An 18371-nucleotide genomic window follows, 5' to 3' on the forward strand; every position below is an offset into this window, starting at 1 on the left:
CCCGTCGCTGGTTTAGCATCGCTGGCTAGGCCTCTTCCTCCTTGCCACTCCTCCTGACAGACCACACAGGGCTTGTTCTGAAGCCCATTCCCGCTAATCTGATCAGGCAGGCAAATACGCCGGGAAAAGCGCTTTAATGATCCCCCTAATTACCTCAAGTCAATACCAACTGTATTATTAGACTCGGGGAAAATATTCCATTAGGGTGCTCCCAGTGGGAGTGGCCGCCCCCGCCCCACCCGGGTGCGCCCCCCCCTCCCCCCACCACCACGCTCCCTGACAGCCCCCCCACCCCCACCCGACACCCCCAACGCTTGTAATTAATTTTATGTACACACGCAGGAATGCACAAGGTCGCACCTGCAGCCCGAAGCCGCCCGACTCGGAACCGCCTAATCAGATCTGTCATAATTACCATGCTGCATGCTTGTGACACACGCCGGCAAATATTTCAATTTAACTACGGCCCGCGTGTGTGTACGGTGTCTGCGTGTGTGTTTGTGTGTGCGCTCTTGGGGAGATATTAAGGCCGATAAAAGTGCTCATGCTGGTACTTGTGTCCACTCTCTCTCTCTTTCTCTCGCTCGCTGCCGCTCACGCTTCCTCTTTCCCCGTTTAACATCATCATCATCATCAGATTTTTGTCTCAAATCATTACACAAAATGTTCCCCGCATACACATTGTACTCTGGAAGGTCTTGACGCGGTCCTTTTGGGACTTTCACAGTAACCGGACTCGCACATGCAGTACCACAGTTCCTCTCTTGGTACTCTGTCATGGGCTTTCTCTCGGTTTACAATGGAGCTCCTTCTGAGCTTCTCTGTACTTTTCCACAAGTACCCTCAAGGCAAATAATGCATCTTTGGTACTCTTTATGCGCATATACTTACCTCTGACCTGAGTCTAGCCTCCACTACTCTTTTTCCATAACTTCATTGTGTGGCTCATCATCTTTATTCCTCTTTACTTTCCACAGTTCTTAACATCGCCTTTGTTCTTAAAAAGAGGAAACTAGTACACTTTTCTGGTATCTGCTCTGCCGCTAGTATTCTATTGAATATGTTGGTCAAAAACTCCACAGCCACTTCTCCAAATTGCTTCCATACCTCCACTGGGCGGTGGGGGAAGAGTGAAGCTCCAGGGAGAAGAGATAGCGAGGGTGGACGACTTCAAATACTTGGGGTCAACAATAAAGAGCAATGGAGAGTGTGGTAAAGAAGTGAAGAAACTGGTCCAAGCAGGTGGAACAGTTGGCGGAAGGTGTCTGGTGTTCTATGTGACAGAAGAGTCTTCGCTAGGTTGAAGGGCAACGTCTATAAAACAGCGGGGAGGTCGGCCATGATGTACGGATTAGAGACGGTGGCACTGAAGAGACAACAGGAAGCAGAACTGGAGGTGGCAGAAATGAACATGTTGAGGTGAGCAGGATGGAAAGGATTAGAAATGAGCTCATTAGAGGGACAGCCAAAGTTGGATGTTTTGGAGACAAGATTCGAGAGAGCAGACTTCGATGGTTTGGACATGTTCAGAGGCGAGAGAGTGAGTATATTGGTGGAAGGATGCTGAGGACGGAGCTGCCAGGCAAAAGAGCGAGACGAAGACCAACGAGAAGGTTGATGGATGTGGTGAGGGAAGACATGAGGGCAGTTGGGGTGAGAGAGGAAGATGCAGGAGATAGGCGCGACCCCGAATCGGGACAAGCCGAAAGGAAAAGAAGATGATATTAATATTATTTTAGTAATATTTTGGAAGTAAATGCCACAAGGAGCTCTCTCAGTCAAATTTGAAATGAAGATAGGAAATAGAAATACAGTACAACCTAAGTTTACTAGCTAAATGCTAACATGTAATTGCATACCCCATTGAAGGTTTAACAGAAATTAGCATAGATGTTTGGGTAAGTATAATCAACACAATTCTTTCTGCTCTTTAGGAATGATGAATATTACCAGTTTGTTGGAAACTTATCGACTTCCACCAGTAGACCTCAGTGCTGCCTGGCATGTTGTGACACAACCTGGTACTGCACTTCAAATTCTAACTTGCATGTATCCTGTAAAAAAACAAAACAAAACAATTGCTTTAAAGTCCGAGATAGACAATCCCATTTTTCCGCTTTGCCAATCTTCTGTGGTGGCATCGCAAAAAAACCACAACCTCTTACTTGAGTGCCAACCAGAAGTTGTGGCCTGATGTTTTTTGCAACAGTTTTGTTCTCCTCCATAACCGGTCCACATATTTAATCTTGAAATTTGGATTCGGCTTGGTGCATTTTCCCCCAACATTTAGAATGGTACGAAGCTTACATAAGACTTTTTGACTAACATAAAACTTTTTAACTAAAGAAGGATCAAAAAGTTCCTAAAAGTATTATTATTATTTTTTTCATCAAGAACTGTAGGATGGTATGTCCTAACTTCAATCCAAAATCCATCCATGTAGAAACAACTCCATTGCTGACTAGAACTTGGAGAAAGGATCATAGTTCTACGGCCATCGGCCTGGCGGGACGTTTTAACGTTGTTCTGTTCTGTGGTGAAATCACAAGAACTTGCACGCAAGACGCAATGCTGCCACTTAAGCGTTGACCAGAAGCTTCTCGACATCGCTTGGATGGGAATCCACATTTCTCTCCTTTTTCGACTTGATGTCGTTTTGCCCAACATTTATAATTCTAAGAATCGTAACATAATGCTTGATGGACACATTCATCAAGGAGGGTCTTCCTGAAAGCCCCCCAAAACAAGGGAATTTCCCCGTTAATTCTATTGAATTACCATTTCCAAAAAAATGAGAATAGTTTCTGAGCACTGGAAGCAAACTTGTCAGCCAATTACAAACACTTATTTAGCTGACAGTCAATTTGCTGCTTCTGCGCCAGCTTCTAATTCAATAAGATCAGTCACGATTTATCATCTTAATTACGCTTTGATATTAGCAATTAAAGCCCGTATTTGGATTAAATCACAACCCGTGGCTTAATTGACGGAATCAGACTTTGCGTTGTCGTTTGTGCGTTTGAAATGCAGCTGCTGCCGCTGTTGTTGTTGCTTCACCGCCGCAGTGTTGGTGCAGTTTTATCCTCCATCTGCCCGACGAGCGCTGCAGCAGCACAAAAGACGTTCCAAAAAACTTGTACCCCCCCAGAAAAAAAAAAAAAAGATTACAGTGCAAAGTGAAGAATAGTCATATTTGACTTGTAGAGATCAAAACACTCAGTTTGTAAACAAATAAGGTGATGGTCAATCCAATCCTGACAAGTGGGTCTTGACTCTTCTACTATCTCAAACAGAATGTTCCCTGAATACACATTCTACTATCGAAGGTCTTTGTGCGGCCATTTTTGGACTTTCACGGTAATATTTTTGAGGTAAATGCAAGAAAGGATTTCACCAAGTCAAATTTCAAAGCAGGATTTATCCCGTGAGAAATAGAAATACAGTACGATCCCTAAATCTACTAGCCAAATCATAACATGACATGCTAGAGCAGGGGTGCTCAATGCGTCAATCGATCGGGAGGCAGTCTTGGTCGATCAAGGGACGGCGTGGCAAAAAAAATAAATAAAAAGACGTCAGCAAATGTTCCCTCTAAATTGTGCGCAAATGTACATCACTAATGCAGTCTCTTCGCAGATATTCTGCGTTGCGTGCAAAAAAAAAATAATCCAATGCAAATTGAAAGTATAACATACAGGTGTTCAGTTTGTGGCATTTTGCAATGTGATTCAATGAGTGAGGGATGACTGGTTGTTAGATCCAGTGGCACAATTCACATACGTACTGTAAAAAATGGAAAGAAGAAGCCACTGGTTTCTTTTAGGCAGCACACGGAACTTTCTCTAACAACAACCGCTGTTCCGCCACACTCTCTTTTTCCTAGTTTACCTTACACCCCCCCCCCCCCGCCACTCATAATTTCAAATGTTACAGTACTTACGCAGCCCATCAATGAGTTTTATAATGACAGCGTCCACCAGCACCACTGCTTTAGTTAGCAACACAGTCTGTCCAACATAGAGCAAAGACGAGTTAGACATGCATCTTATATTTACTTTTGATATTAATGGGGAAAGTTAAAGAGGAAATGCTGTTGTTTTAAGATGCAATGACTGTCAGAGTATGTGAATAACCAAAGAAAAAGTGTTTAAACTGGACGAGAGTTTCTCTTTTCCGAGTGGGAAGGGTCTGGTCTGAAGCCAAAGTAGAAAGTGCAGCATGAGATGGTGTGGATGAAAGCTACTTCTGTATTTTAAATATATGGGGGTAAAAATATTTGGCCACCACTGTGCTAGAGTATTGTTGTGTTATACGTCTGATGTGTTAATGTACTGTTATTTCAAATATTTAGCACCATAGCACCACAATTATCTATGCTATTCATTAGCCTGTCTATGGAATTTTGAATTGTATGTTAGCCTTAAGCTAAACTTAAACTGGAATGGAATGGCAAAAAACAGTTTGAAGTCTCTTTTTTTAAGTTGTTTAAACTGTTGCTTCCTGTGAGAAAAGTTCGTTTGAGTTTACTGTTATATCTCAAATTTCTGCTTGAAAGTCAGAGATAAATATTGGCCAAATGACAGCTCAGATCTTTGTAACAACGTTAGTCCGGTCACTCATATCTCAAGACACCCCTGTCTCTGTAATCGGTCAAAAAATGATCATGTGTCTACTTCTGTGATTTTAATCCAAATTCCATTGCTCATCTTCAGGTTTGAAGGTGACAGTCTTGCGAACATTTGTGTGAGCTGCACAGGAATAAAAAGATGTGCTTCAAAATAAGCGGAGCCACGCAGATGTTTAATGTGCTCCATTTAAGATGAACTGGTCATTTGCCTTTGGTTATTCTTTATGCTCCATCTGCCTCTGTTTGCTTGCCTAAACCTCGCAACCCCCGCCCCCCTTCTCCCCCCCCCCAACCCAAACTCCCTTGCACAAACGCACGCGCGCATGTGTTGCGTTGGCCCGGTCGAATCGGCGCGCCATTGTTTTCCCGGGAGCAAGCGGTGACACGTGGAGGTCGCACTTTCCTGCGCAGTCACGCCGTGGCGTCATTGTTGTCAAGTCAGCCCATTGTCCCCCCCGCCCAACCATCTTCCCCCCTCGAGGACGGCCGAGAACGGTCGAGGGGGAGGATGGTTTGTCACGCCGCGCAGCGAGGCGCAAGTCTGTCCACCTCTTGACTCAGTGTTAGATCACTATGTAGACATATTGTACATAAATACCATAAGTTGATTGGAATGATTCACGGTTTAACCCTGTCATGAGTCAGGATTCCGACGCTCAATGTTATTTTCCGCTCGTCCTTGGTGCTTCTTTACAAGCAACCGCAAGATTTTATTTACACGTCTTTTTTTATATTCCCACCCTGGCTTCAAGTTCACGACCTCTCGATGGTGTACGCGTCGTAATCTATCGCGAACCCACACTAATGCACTAGTAAATCCCAAATAATATTTACGACTATTTGCACAATTTTAAAAACTCAGCAGAATCCCTTTATTGGACAACTTCGCTAGGGTATTTCGTACCCCCTCGAAATGTGGGTGTGATGGAGTTCCACCGTGTTTCCATTTGCAAAGGGTTCACAATTTCTACGTACCGCAGTCGCTGTGGTGAAGTAATAATTACTGTAAATATCTCTATGAATAACACTTTTCATCTGTAACTATAAATAAGACTTTTCTCGTAATATTACACCTTTATGTTCATAATATTACCGTGATACTGAAAATTCAAATTAAAAAAAGTTTTAAATTAACATTTAAATTATTTAATTTATATATACATGTATTTATTTTATATTATATAAAATTGTATATTTTTATGATTAGAATTCTTTTTCCCCACATTCCACATACATTTTATTATTAGATTAAATTTATATTATTATATGATATTATTTTCAGAAAATGTTTTTGTCCTGTGCTGAAGTCCACAGTTATGGTACATTCTAGATTGAGAATAAAATTATAAATACATTAAATATTTGCATGTAAAACATTTGCTGGCCAAGAATACAGGAGAAGCATGGGAATGTAAAATTTGAAGAAAAAAAAACCCAAGTTTTTATAGTTTCTCTTCTCCGTGTTGCAGATTTTTGGGTATCGCTGGTGGGTTTGGTTTGGCTCTAATCGGGGTCTCGGTCCAGAAACAATTTGTTATTTATGGCATATCATATTGTACTGCTGCTGCCTCTGCAGTTCATTTAAGGCCAACTCGATTCTATTTTCATGCCCCCCCCAACCCTCCCACCGCCCTCCTCCTTCTGTGGCCAGCGGAACCGACGTTCATGTAGCAAGATGAAAATGCACCCCCAACGCCCCCCTCGTTCCTCCACAATTATTGCTTATTGTGGCGGGAGATTGGCATATGGTGCGCCGCGTACGCGGCGGTCATCCTCGGCAGATGGGCGTCCACTGTGGCGGAATCTATTTCCAAAGCAGCGCACGTAAGCTCGCGCCGGAGCAGGACCGACCGGTTCACGCATTTTTTTTTTTTTTTTTTTTTTATCGAATCAAACGGCTTTATCTTGACTGAGCTCCGCTTGGAGCCCGGCCAGGTCTGGGGAGACAATGGAGCGCTTTGTCTTTGTCCTCATCTTGTTTTTTTTTTTTTTTTTTTTTTTTTTTTGTCGGTGTACCTTGGAGGAGGCTCATCTTTCCTTTCCTCATTCTTTGAACCTGGGAACCAAAGAAAGACAAAGTGACGATGGGCTCATTTCATTTCAGTTTTCTCCTCGGAGAAGCTCGTCCGGACCTTGCGTTTCGTCATCCTTTGAGTCTGGGAACGGAAGGCTGTGTGGTTTTTTTTTTTTTATTCTTCCGAGGACTCGCTGTAGCAGCATAAGAAAGCAAACTGGTTTCATTTCAGTTTATAGCTTCAAGAAGCTTTTCTGGCCTTGACTTTGGTCATGCTGCGCGTTGGGGCAGCTGGAAAGCGTTGGCCTCACAGTTTTGAGTACCCGGGTTCAATCCCGGCCCTCCCTGTGTGGAGATTGCATGTTCTCCGCATGCTTGCGTGGTTTTCTCCGGGGACTCTGGCTTCCTCTCACATCCCAAAAACATGCAAGTGTGATTGTGAGGTGTGATTGTGAGTGCGGATATTTGTTTCTACGTGCCCTGCAATTGGCTGGCAACCAGTTTAGGGTGTGCCCCGCCTCCTGCCCGTTGACAGCTGGGATAGGCTCCAGCGCTCCCCGCGACTCTCGTGAGGATAAGCAGCAAAGAAAATGGATGGATGGGTGAGTTTAACTGTATGGTGACTGTAACTATAAATAAGAGTTTTCTTGTAATATTACACCTTTACATTCATATTACCGTGATACTAAAAATTCAGATTTTTTTTTTATAAATTTATCCTCCGTTTGTTTTCAAAATATTTTTCTGATTGATTGTATTGTTTAATTTAATTTAAATTATAATAATATATTGTATGGTTAAATAATAATCATACTACATATATATATATATATATATATATATATATATAGTATTTATTTATTTTTATTTATCCTCAGTTTGTTTTCAAAATATGATATTTTTATGGTTGATTATATTGTTTAATTTAATTTAAATTATAATAATATATATATTGTATGGTTATATGATAATCATACTACATATATATATATATAGTATTATTATTATTATTATTATATAACTATATAATATATTATTATAATATCAATTAAATTAAATAATATATTCATATAATGTTGGAAAAAAGAATTCTAATCATAAAAATGTAACATTTTGAAAACTGAAGATAAATTTTTAAAAAAGAGAACACGTTCGACGATTGTGGGGTTTTTTTCCTCGGATTTTTCTCGAGCAGTCAAAAAGACAATCTAATGAGCATCTTCTCTTATTTGTTTATTGTTTATGTTTGTCTTATGTTTTGGTTAGCCACTAAGTTCAAATAATTCTTTGTTATCGTCTTATCATTGTGATATCTTGGCCTTCGAATACTTTTTTTTTTTTTTTTAATGTGTGACATCATTATTTGGGCCTGTGACCCAAATGACCAGAGGACTTTGTCTTTATTTTTAGGACTCACTTTAGCAGCAGAAAAGGGCAAACCGATGGACATCTGTTGACTTTTTTTTCTCATTTATCCGCCGGCCGGGGTCAGCAGGATGGGCACGATAACGACCAAATGAGATTAGATGGGAAGGTGCGTGCGTGATTGGCCAGCTTGTGACTTCACCTCTCGCACAGCACATCAACACCATGAATTGCACTATTGTGCCATGTGAACCACAAAAGAGCCACTGATGGCTTTACGACCGAGCGAGTTCGCCGCTTCTCGCTCCCGCGTCCCACGGAAATCTCCATTCTTGCTTTTCCGCCGCCGAAACAGCCCACGTTGATTCTCTCGGTTATTAATTAGGTGCCGGTGACCCAGAGGCAGGGGATTAAAGTCTAATATTTTGGCAGGTGCGCGGCAAGATTGCGCGATAATCCCGAGCTGTCGCTGATTATTGCTTCGGACGAACCTGTTTACAGCATCTGGGCGCTCGGCTATAGGGGGAGGATTTCATACCTTGGGATGTCACCTGGGGGGGGGCTTTGAGCTACTCAACTGCTGCCGGGGACGGCGTTTACCGCTGGTACATGACAACGTTTGCGGAGTGAGAGAGGACTTTGAAATCGACCACGACTGGGAAAGGAGGGAGGCAGGCTGGGGAAAATCGGCTAATGTGCCCGTTGACGGCTGGGATAGGCTCTGGAACTCCCCGCGACCCTTGTGAGGATATGCGGCTAAGAAAATGGATGAATGGATATTAGCTGAGAATACCATAAATTAAAATTATTAGTTTTAATTTGAAACAAGACTAGAGAATACAAAACTCATTTTATTTCATCTTATCCATCTTTCTGAGCCGCATATCCTCACAAGTGTCGGAGGAGTGCCGGAGCCTATCCTAGCTATCTTCAGGGAGGATGCGAGGTACACCCCCAAACTGGTTGCGGGCCAATCGCAGGGCACTTAGACACAAACAATTCACAAAAATGAAGATCTCAACTTTTGCATTTGAACTCTTTTATTGAAGTTAAAAAAAAAAAAAAAAACCTTCCCGCTAAGATAGGGTCCGACACTCCCGCGACCCTTGTTAGGATAAGCGACTAAGAAAATGTGTAGATGGATGACTTTAATTGTATGATGTCTGTAACTATAAATAAGAGTTTTCTTGTAATAATACACCTTTATGTTCATATTACTGTGATTTTAAATTTATCCTTAGTTTTCAAAATTTGACATTTTTATGATTAGAATTCTTTGTTCCAACATTAAATGATTAGATTATATTATTTAATTTAATTTAAGAAAATGCTAAGAAAGGCTCAGAAAATAGATGGATGGATATTTATTTATACAAATGCACAATTTCTCAATGATTAAAATAATTCCAAATTCACGACATTCACTATTCCCAAAATCAAGTTCCGCTCTTTCAACTTAAATCTACTTTTATGTTTTGAAAACATCTGTCCCATCCGTCTTTTTCATTTTATTTTTTTCTGGAGAATTTTTTTTTTTTTTTCTCAATAGCATTCCAGAAATCGATCTGCAAAACAAGCTAATGGCAACAACAACAACAAAAAAAAACATCCTAAAACCTAAGGTGGGAATTTGATCTTGATACAAGGACTTTTGGAGGACCACATGTGGATGGCAAGAACTACAAGTATTGTCTAACTTTTAGTACTGCGGTCAATGATCGTAATTTATTCATAATTTATTGTGAGATGGTACTTTGTAGTGCAACCTTTGAAAAAGGGTCTGCACATCCTTCAGAATCTACTTTTTTTCCAAATGCAGTAGAAACCTCAAGATATTATTATATTTCCTGGAACTTTAATGAATATAATGTGGTGACAGCCATGCCTGGTGGGGCAGTCCCCTAGCGCCCTCTGTTGACCGGCCATCACTGCTTAAGAGTAGGGTCTCCACATGACTTGGAGACCTATTTTAGTTCCAGGAAATACATCCATCTATCCGTTTTCTTTGCCGCTTATCCTCACAAGGGTCACAGGGAGTGCCGGAGCCTATCCCAGCTGTGAACAGGTAGGAGGCGGGGTACACCCTGAACTGGTTGCTAGCCAATTGCAGGGCACATGGAGACAAACAGCCAATCACACTCGCAATCACACCTATGGGCAATTTAAAGTCTCCAGTTAATATATGTTTTTGGGGATGTGAGAGGAAACCGGAGTGCCCGGTGAAAACCCACGCAGGCACGGGGAGAACATGCCAACTCCGCACAGGCGGGTCCGGAATCAAAGCCGGTTCCTCAGAACTGTGACGCCAACGCTTCAGGAAATACAACATAAGAAAAATTCAAATTTTCTGGAATTGAAGGGGCAAATTTAAACCTAAAAATTTTCAAGGACCTTGTTTGGGACAGTCGGGACAAATAGCCCAAATGTCAGTGAGGCCTAAAGACTGGCGAGAAGCGGGCCAGGAACTTTCGGGGTAGGCTGTAAACCTATCGCGGTTCCAGGAAGTACAATCAACAAGAGCTAAAAAAAAAACAAAAAAAAAAAACACATTTACCGTGACTAGCGGCACGCTACTAAATGTAACCTGGACTTTGTGTTTAATGAAAATGGACTTCCTGGCAGGGAAGGGGAGTTCCCACCGTGTGGGCTTTGATTGGCTCTGCTACTTTGGGTTTAATCCTGCTGCTTTGCAGAGTGTTTGAGTTGGATTACGCTGTTGCAGCCTCGCGTTGGACAAGACAAGAGTGTGTGTGTGTGTGTGTGTCCTCCCTCCCTGCCGAATCAGCTGAAAGCACAGACGGCCCAACTGGAGCACGGTCCAAATCCCTCTGCATGCAAATTAAGAAGGCAACAATAAATGTGGCAAAGGAACAAGGTGGGCACGCAGGCTTTATGGCCCCTCTTTCTCTCTTTCTCTTCCTTTCTCCCGCCTCCTCCTCCTCCCTTTTTTCTACGGTTTGATGAGGCTTACGGGAGGATCTGGAATGGGACGCGCAAAGTGCTGAGTTATCTCCCGCGTGCAGCGTGTGCGCTCGGCTGCCACGGTCGGGCGCGCGCACCGCGCGTGCGTGCGGGCACGGGCCAGCCAGCCAATGAGCGAGCGAGCCGGCGAGCGGGCCGTGTAATCTGATGGTGACTAACACCGGACGCCAGATTACGACCGTGGCGGAACCCGCCCTGCGTTTTCTTAAGGCGCATAGTGGAAGAGAAGTTGCCATCGGACTCAAACGGGTCCTTGTAGGTCGAAATGCACAACATGCCCTCAAGTCCCAACCTTAACATATACAGTGTGTGTGTATAAAATATCTTTCCAGCACAAGTACTTCACATCTATTGTGAGTTTTAGTTACAATTTACCTCCATCATAGAGTCCCAGTACCTTTTGTATGACCTTTGCGTGTTTTTTTTTTTTTTTCATTCCCCAGGGTTGGCTGTGCGAGCTCCTCCGCTGGAAGGAAGACCCGTCTCCGGAGAACCGGACGCTGTGGGAGAATCTGTCGATGATCCGTCGCTTCCTCAGCCTGTCGCAGGCCGAGCGCGACGCCATCTACGAGCAGGAGAGCAGCAGCGGGCAGCAGCACCACGGCAACGCCGCCGACAGGCCGTCACACTTCTCGCACGTCTCCGCCGAGCAGCTGCAGGTAAAAACTGTCGCACGGGGGGAAAAAAAACTGTAGTTCGAGGCCGTGTTTTGTTTAATTGAGTGTTTTTCGTGGGACAGAATCATTTTTTTCTTGGGAAATTACTTCACTCTGGATAAATACAACTTTTTTTTCCCAAATCTATTGTTTTGTGAGGGGCGGCACGGTGGGTCAGCTGGAAAGCATTGGCCTCACAGTTCTGAGGTCCCAGGTTCAATTCCGGACCCGCCTGTGTGGAGTTTGCATGTTTTCCCCGTGCCTGCGTGGGATTTCTCCGGGCACTCTCGTTTCCTCCCACATCCCAAAAAACATGCAACATTAAGTGGTCACTCTCAATTTTCCCTAGGTGTGATTGTGAGTGCGACTGTTGTCTGTCTCAATGTGCCCTGCGATTGGCTGGCAACCAGTTCAGGGTGTACCCCACCTCCTGCCCGTTGACAGCTGGGATAGGCTCCAGACGCTCGTGAGGATAAGCGGCTAAGAAAATGGATGGATGGATATTATTTTCAGGCACTGATGGTGCAGTGGTACACTCCCCTGACAAGACAGACTAACTGGCGACCAGTTCAGGGATGCCTTTCGGCTCCAGAGCCCGGTGCCCCAAACCAGGAAATTAATTGAAAATTAATGGATATTATATTGAAAAATGCTATTTTCTAACTATAACTTATTTCTTGAAAAGAATACATTTATTTTAATGGTCAATATTGGTGGAAATAAATCGAAAACTTTGTTCTAAAAAATTCTCTGGAAAAAACAAAACAAAACTGAACTTTTAAAAAAATCTGCAATTTTGTTTGAATTTTTAAATATTCATTAACATTTAAAATTCTCAAAAAATATTAAATAAATCATTGTTTAATGATTCATTTACTGTCATTTGTTTTATGTAATGTGCACCCCCCCTCCTAAAAAAATCACCCAAAATCAATAACGAGCATTATACATAGGTATAATGAAAATCAACCAAAAATATTTCACGTTGTGTAGATTTATACCCCAAGGGGTTGTGAAAAAGGTGTCAACTATTATTCATATTTACATATTCAGTAATATTCCGATAAATGGGTGCCGCCCACCGGTGCCACCTGACGTCCTGGTGCCAGGTGCTCTGTTGCGATTATTAACTGATGCGACTGCGCTAGACTCCATAAAGGCTCACTTGTTACAACTTAAAACTAAAGGGAGAAAAATGTCTACTCCCAGGGCCAGTCACTCAGCTGCATTGAAAAAAAGAATAAAATTTTTTTTTTACAGATAATTATTGACAAATATCACTTTATGATGAGGAGGAAAGTTTTTTTTTTTTTTTTTACTCTGGGAAACAACATGAAAATCAAACTATATTCAAGAAAAAGGCTACATTTTCTCCTCAATTTTGGGGGGGATTAATAAATATAATTTTATTTAGATTTAGAAAAAACTTTTTTATTCCAAAATATTTTTAAAAAATTCTTTAATACCCTTTACCTAAAATTTAGGTATTACATTTAAAAGTTATTGAAGCCCTAAAAAAAAAAAATCCCATTATTAACATGACAAAGGCAGCATTTTGGGCTTGTTGTGTTGCGTGCGTGCGCTTGTCAAGTGTTGTTGTGCAAACGCGCTCTTGTGGATCATCTCCTCATGTCCTTCCACTCATGAAGATCACAGCGGGCGTGTTTTGCCGGGTCAACAGGCAACCCCGCTCGCCCGCTCGCCCACTCGCTCGCGAAAGGACTTTTTTTCGAGTGGCGTTTGTTTACGCTCAGGAACAAACGCGCACGATGCCGGCTCATCGGCCGGGGGTAAAACTCGGCAATAACGAGGACGGCTGACAAGAAAGGCAACAATTAACAAAGTTAGGTCTTCGCTTGAGGGAAAATTAATATTTTTCTCGATTTGGGGACGATGACCACTTTATTCTTGCAAAAAAAAATTCTGAAAATTTCTCAAAAAAAAAAACCTCTAAAGCTTATGAACCAAATAAACATAATTCTGGAAACTAAATTATTTATTTACAATACAATTTCTCTCATATAAATATGATTTAATTAAAAAATCCCTGCATTTTCCGCCATAAAAAAATTTAAAAAAATGTTTTTCAACAACTTAAAATAGGTATAATTATTTGGATTTTCAAGAAAAAAAATATTTTCTCCCCAAGAATATTTTGAGAATTTTTTTTCTCCTTGATAAAAAAAAATACACTTTTGTTTTAAATATATGATTTTTTTTCTGAAAAGAAAATACTTTTTTCCAACACCAAATGTTTTTCCCCATTGTAACAAAAAAGATTCTAAATACAAATTCTCATCTACAAAAAATATTATTCTTGAAAAAACAAATTTTTTCTTCAAAATGAGATTTTATACCAATTTTATTTTATACACACACACTCCCAAACGCCACTAATCTTGACAGGATCGATAAAGGGTGTATCAAAACATGGATGTGAGATGGGAATCTTATTTATTCCCCGGCGTCAATTTGCGTTTGTCTCCGTTCTTGAGGAAATTTTGTGTGCATGCGACGCTTAAACGGGCTAAATTAGAATTTCCGCGCGTGAACTTCTGCCATTTTTGCACGTCTCGTTTACAGCCTCAGCAGCACCAGTCGGCCCTGACGCTGCATCACCCGTCCCAGCCCCTCCCGTCCCAGCAGCCCCCCTCGGGCCCCCGCCTGCCGCCCCGCCAGCCCTCCACCGCCTCCCCGGCCGAGACGGAGGACGACGTCGTGCGCAGCCTGGTCAAGTCGCGCACGGGGGGAGGCAAGATCTCCCTGGAGGCCCTGGGCATCCTGCAGAGCTTCATCCAGGACGTGGGGCCGTACCCGGACGAGGAGGCCGTCCACACGCTGTCCGCCCAGCTGGACCTCCCCAAGCTCACCATCATCAAGTTCTTCCAGAACCAGCGCTTCTACGTCAACCACCCCGCCAAAGCGCCCAAGGAGACGCCGCCCCCCGCCCGCAGCGCCAGGAGCAGCGGCAGCAGCTGCGGCAGCGGCGGCAGCCCCGCCGCCTTCGACGAGGAACCCTCGGAGCCCGGGGAGGGCGGCGACGCCCTCAAGGAGACGGACCAGAGCACGCAGACCAACGGCAGCGCCTTCGCCGTCAAGACGGAGGAGCAGGTGGGGCGAAGCGGCGGGGGCCCCGCGTCCCTCACGGAGCAGGCCGATGACTAAAAGGAACAAAAAAAAAATATGATACTGGCCTGGACTCTCCAGTTTTGCATTTTGTAAAAGTCTTGTATTATGATGATGATGATTCACTGTAAAGACTCTTCCTGCATCGATTCATAACCTGCACAAAGAATCAAAACAAGTGGAAATCGTTAGCCTAACAGCATAATCGCCAGTCATATTAAAAAAAAAATAAATAAATAATAAATTCAATCCCTCTTTTTTTTTTTTTTTTTTTCGTCCTGCCCTCGATTTTACAATTCAACCTTTGTGGATTCCCGTGACCTGAATGACTGACAATCTTCATAGACAAAGGAAAATAATACGCATTTTTTTTGAGCAAGCACGTCGTTAATTTTTTTGTGGCTTCAAAATGACAACAGCAATGATGCTATCAGGCTAACAATTTGCTTTAAGGACATGTTCACACGTACTGCAGTTGTTTCAAAAAACTCTTTCACACCATTAAAAATATCGTCAATATATAACAGGATTTTTTTTTTTAATCTGTCCACATAGAGCCATAATTCTAGTGATTTTTTTTTCCTCTCAAAAATGCAAAATTAGTTCTTCAATTCAAAAGAATATTATTCAATATTGAGAAATCGATTTACAAAAAATATACAACTAATTTGTACATGTCGAGCTTTTTTAGGAAAATTGGACTCATAAAATAATTTTTTTTCTCAAAAAAAAATACTATTCTCGTGAGGTTTGAACATCGTCGAAAAATAAAGTTTTCATACAGGTTATAGATAAAATATTCTCATAACAAAATTGTGTTTTTTCTAAAAATCCCTTTCTCTCTCCAAAGGATTCCTTTGCGGAAAAAAAAAAAAAATTTATTCTTGTAGGATGATAACATTTCCAAGAAAAGAAAATACTATTTACCCCCCAAAAATACAAAGTTTTTTTTCTTCTGTAAAAACATATTTTGTGGAAGACGTCACTACTTTCAAGATTCCCATTCCCAAGATGTGACTTTATTTTTGTAAGATTTTGAATTTTACTGTAAGAAAACAAAATGTCACAACATTATGACTTGTTGCCGATTTTCTCATTCCAAGGACATTTTCTTGAATATGGCTATTGTAAAAGTAACATTTTCCCCTCAAAAAGATGAAGTTATTCTAAATAACTTTTTTAGAGGAGGGTTTCAAAAGATTTCCAATATTTTTTTTCCACACAATACATTTTTTTCTGAAAACTATGCTGTTGTGGTAAAACTACATTTTAAGTTCTTGAATACTATAACTATATTTAAATTATTTTTTTCTCCCACAAGATTGTTTTTCTTTTGGCTCTGGAAAAAAAAAAATCTTTTAAGATTGTGATTTTAATCACTTAAAAGATGGGCCAAAAATCCAAATACTTTTCCTTGAATTAAATACTTTTGGGATATATATTTGAAAAAATAACCAATTTGTTTTAAAACACAAGATACTTTTTTCCTCAACATTTTGCCCTTTTTTTCTTTTTTTTTTTTAACATGAGACACTTTTTTTAAATCTGCAAATTATAGTTATTCTGGAATCAATAAGAATTTAATTTTTTTTTCATAAAATTGTCTTTTGTTCCTCTAAATCTTTTATTCATGCAAGATTCAGATTTTTTTTTTCCAAATACCGAGGACGAAATTATGGATAGTATTCACCCTTGCCAAGTTTTTCCTTTTTCTAATGAATTAGAAATCAGAATTTTTATTCGGACCAAAGGCATCTAAAAATGTTTTTAAAAAATCCCTATTAGAAGATAAACGCGTACGTGTGGACACGCCCTCTCACTGATCTTGGAGGTCCTGATTCGGTCAGAACGTATAAAAATCCATGTGGGTCTTTTATTTTATTTTACTTTTTTAATTCCCGTGGAGGACCTTTGTGTGTTTTTCACGGGCGTGATTTTTTTTTTTTTTTTTTTTTTTAATTGTTGAAACAAAAATCAAGGACCAAGTTGTTTGACAAGGCCTTAAAAGACCACAAGGCCACGTGCTCTTCTTCTCAATCTTACGACGACGACGATCAACAAGCTGCCCGTGTCCTGTCGGGGAGGGAATCGAATCTATGGAAAAATTTCTCTCTACTTTTATGTGTATAAATAAATATCTGTGATATATTCTGATCAAACTATGCCAACAATGCCTTGTACCACACGGTTCCTTTTGCCACTGGAACACACAATGAGAAATGTGAATGATGCCATCTTTCTTATTTATTTGCAGTGTTGACGATACAACTTTTTTTTTTTTTTTTTACATTTACATATTCCCCCCACGCCGCCTCATTTATTTTTTATTTATAAATGGACAGACAGACAACAACAAAAAGTGTCTTAAAACGTTTTCCGTGGAGAAATGTGCTTTAAAGGTGGCCTCTAATCCCTGAAAGAAAAAAAAAAAATAATAATAGCGCAAGATTTCATGTTGTATGCAATTTTTACAAGGATCATGCAAATAAGCTTAAATAGCGTGTAGGGAGAGAGAGAGAGAGAGAGAGAGAGAGAGAGAGAAAGAGAACAAAAGAAAACATTATGCAATCTGTGTGGAAATCATGTCTGTCTTCCTTGTTTGGTTAACAGGCTAATTGCGTACAACAATTGAGTTTTTGTCGTCGTTTTATTCTGACCGATTGTTTTGCGACGCACTCGTCGCTCTTCTAGCTGGCCAACAGACTTTTGATGTTTGTAAAAGTGTACATAGCACATAGACAAAAGACGTGCGTGTCTTCTCATTGATGTAAATAGAGTGCAAAAAACAACAACAAAAAAGAAAGAAAGTCTGTGGTGCCTCGTTTTCACTCAGCTTCTTCTTCTGCATCTTTTTGTGCCCGGGAAACGGCGTTTGGATAGTTCGCGGGTCAACAGATATGCCCGCACCCTTCAGCTGTTTAGTAGCCGTCGCCGTGTGTACCCGTTGGGTCGGGCTGGGCTGGCCTTCTCTTGATGTTCTGCAGTTTTTTTCTTTGTTTTTTTTTTTCATGAATAAACAAAAAGCCACAGTGACACATTGTTTTGCTAATGTTTTTCTTGAAAATATTAAAATAAAATTCTCCTGAAAAATATTATTTCACTTGAAATACAGGTATGCTATTTTTGAATGATGCAACTTACACAAATAGGTCATGGCATTTTTCTTAGAAAGAAGGAAACTATATTTTTAGTCAATTTTTTTCTTTGGAATTTTTTATTTAAATAAAAAAAATAAAAGTGACTTTTTTGTTAGCTTTTATCAAAAAATATATATATTAATATAGCAATAAAAAACTTTTTTAGAAAAATACTTTTAAAAATATTTTTTTCTAGAAAAACAAATTAAACTTTTTCAAAATTAATTAAAAAATGATTTGTTTCTGAAAAAGATTTTTCAAAATTAATAAAACATTTTCTACCAAAAAGTGTCTAAGTCCCCCCCCCCAATATATATATATATAGAGAGAGAGAGAGAGATAGATTTAAAACATAAATAAACAGCGCTTTTTTTTCTTTCCACTGTAAAATATTTTATTGAAAAGTAAAACATTCTGGACGTTTTCATCAGGAAAGAAAAAAATGCAACTTCAATTTTATGATG

The 18371-nt window shown here is 40.6% G+C and overlaps 1 protein-coding gene across 4 annotated transcripts in view; it reads left to right on the forward strand.

Annotated features, from left to right (window-relative positions):
* satb1b (SATB homeobox 1b) overlaps window positions 1-17309 on the forward strand; it is a 78296-nt gene extending 60987 nt beyond the window's left edge. For all 4 annotated transcript variants that reach the window (XM_061820113.1, XM_061820114.1, XM_061820115.1 and 1 more), the window contains exons 12-13: window positions 11432-11647; window positions 14228-17309. In XM_061820113.1, coding sequence (XP_061676097.1) covers window positions 11432-11647; window positions 14228-14809 — 798 coding nt within the window. In that variant the 3' untranslated portion in view covers window positions 14810-17309. The remainder of the gene's footprint in view (window positions 1-11431; window positions 11648-14227) is intronic.
* Window positions 17310-18371: the final 1062 nt, after the last annotated feature.

This window comes from Syngnathoides biaculeatus, chromosome 5, assembly GCF_019802595.1.
Source record: "Syngnathoides biaculeatus isolate LvHL_M chromosome 5, ASM1980259v1, whole genome shotgun sequence".
NCBI classification, from domain to species: Eukaryota; Metazoa; Chordata; class Actinopteri; order Syngnathiformes; family Syngnathidae; genus Syngnathoides; species Syngnathoides biaculeatus.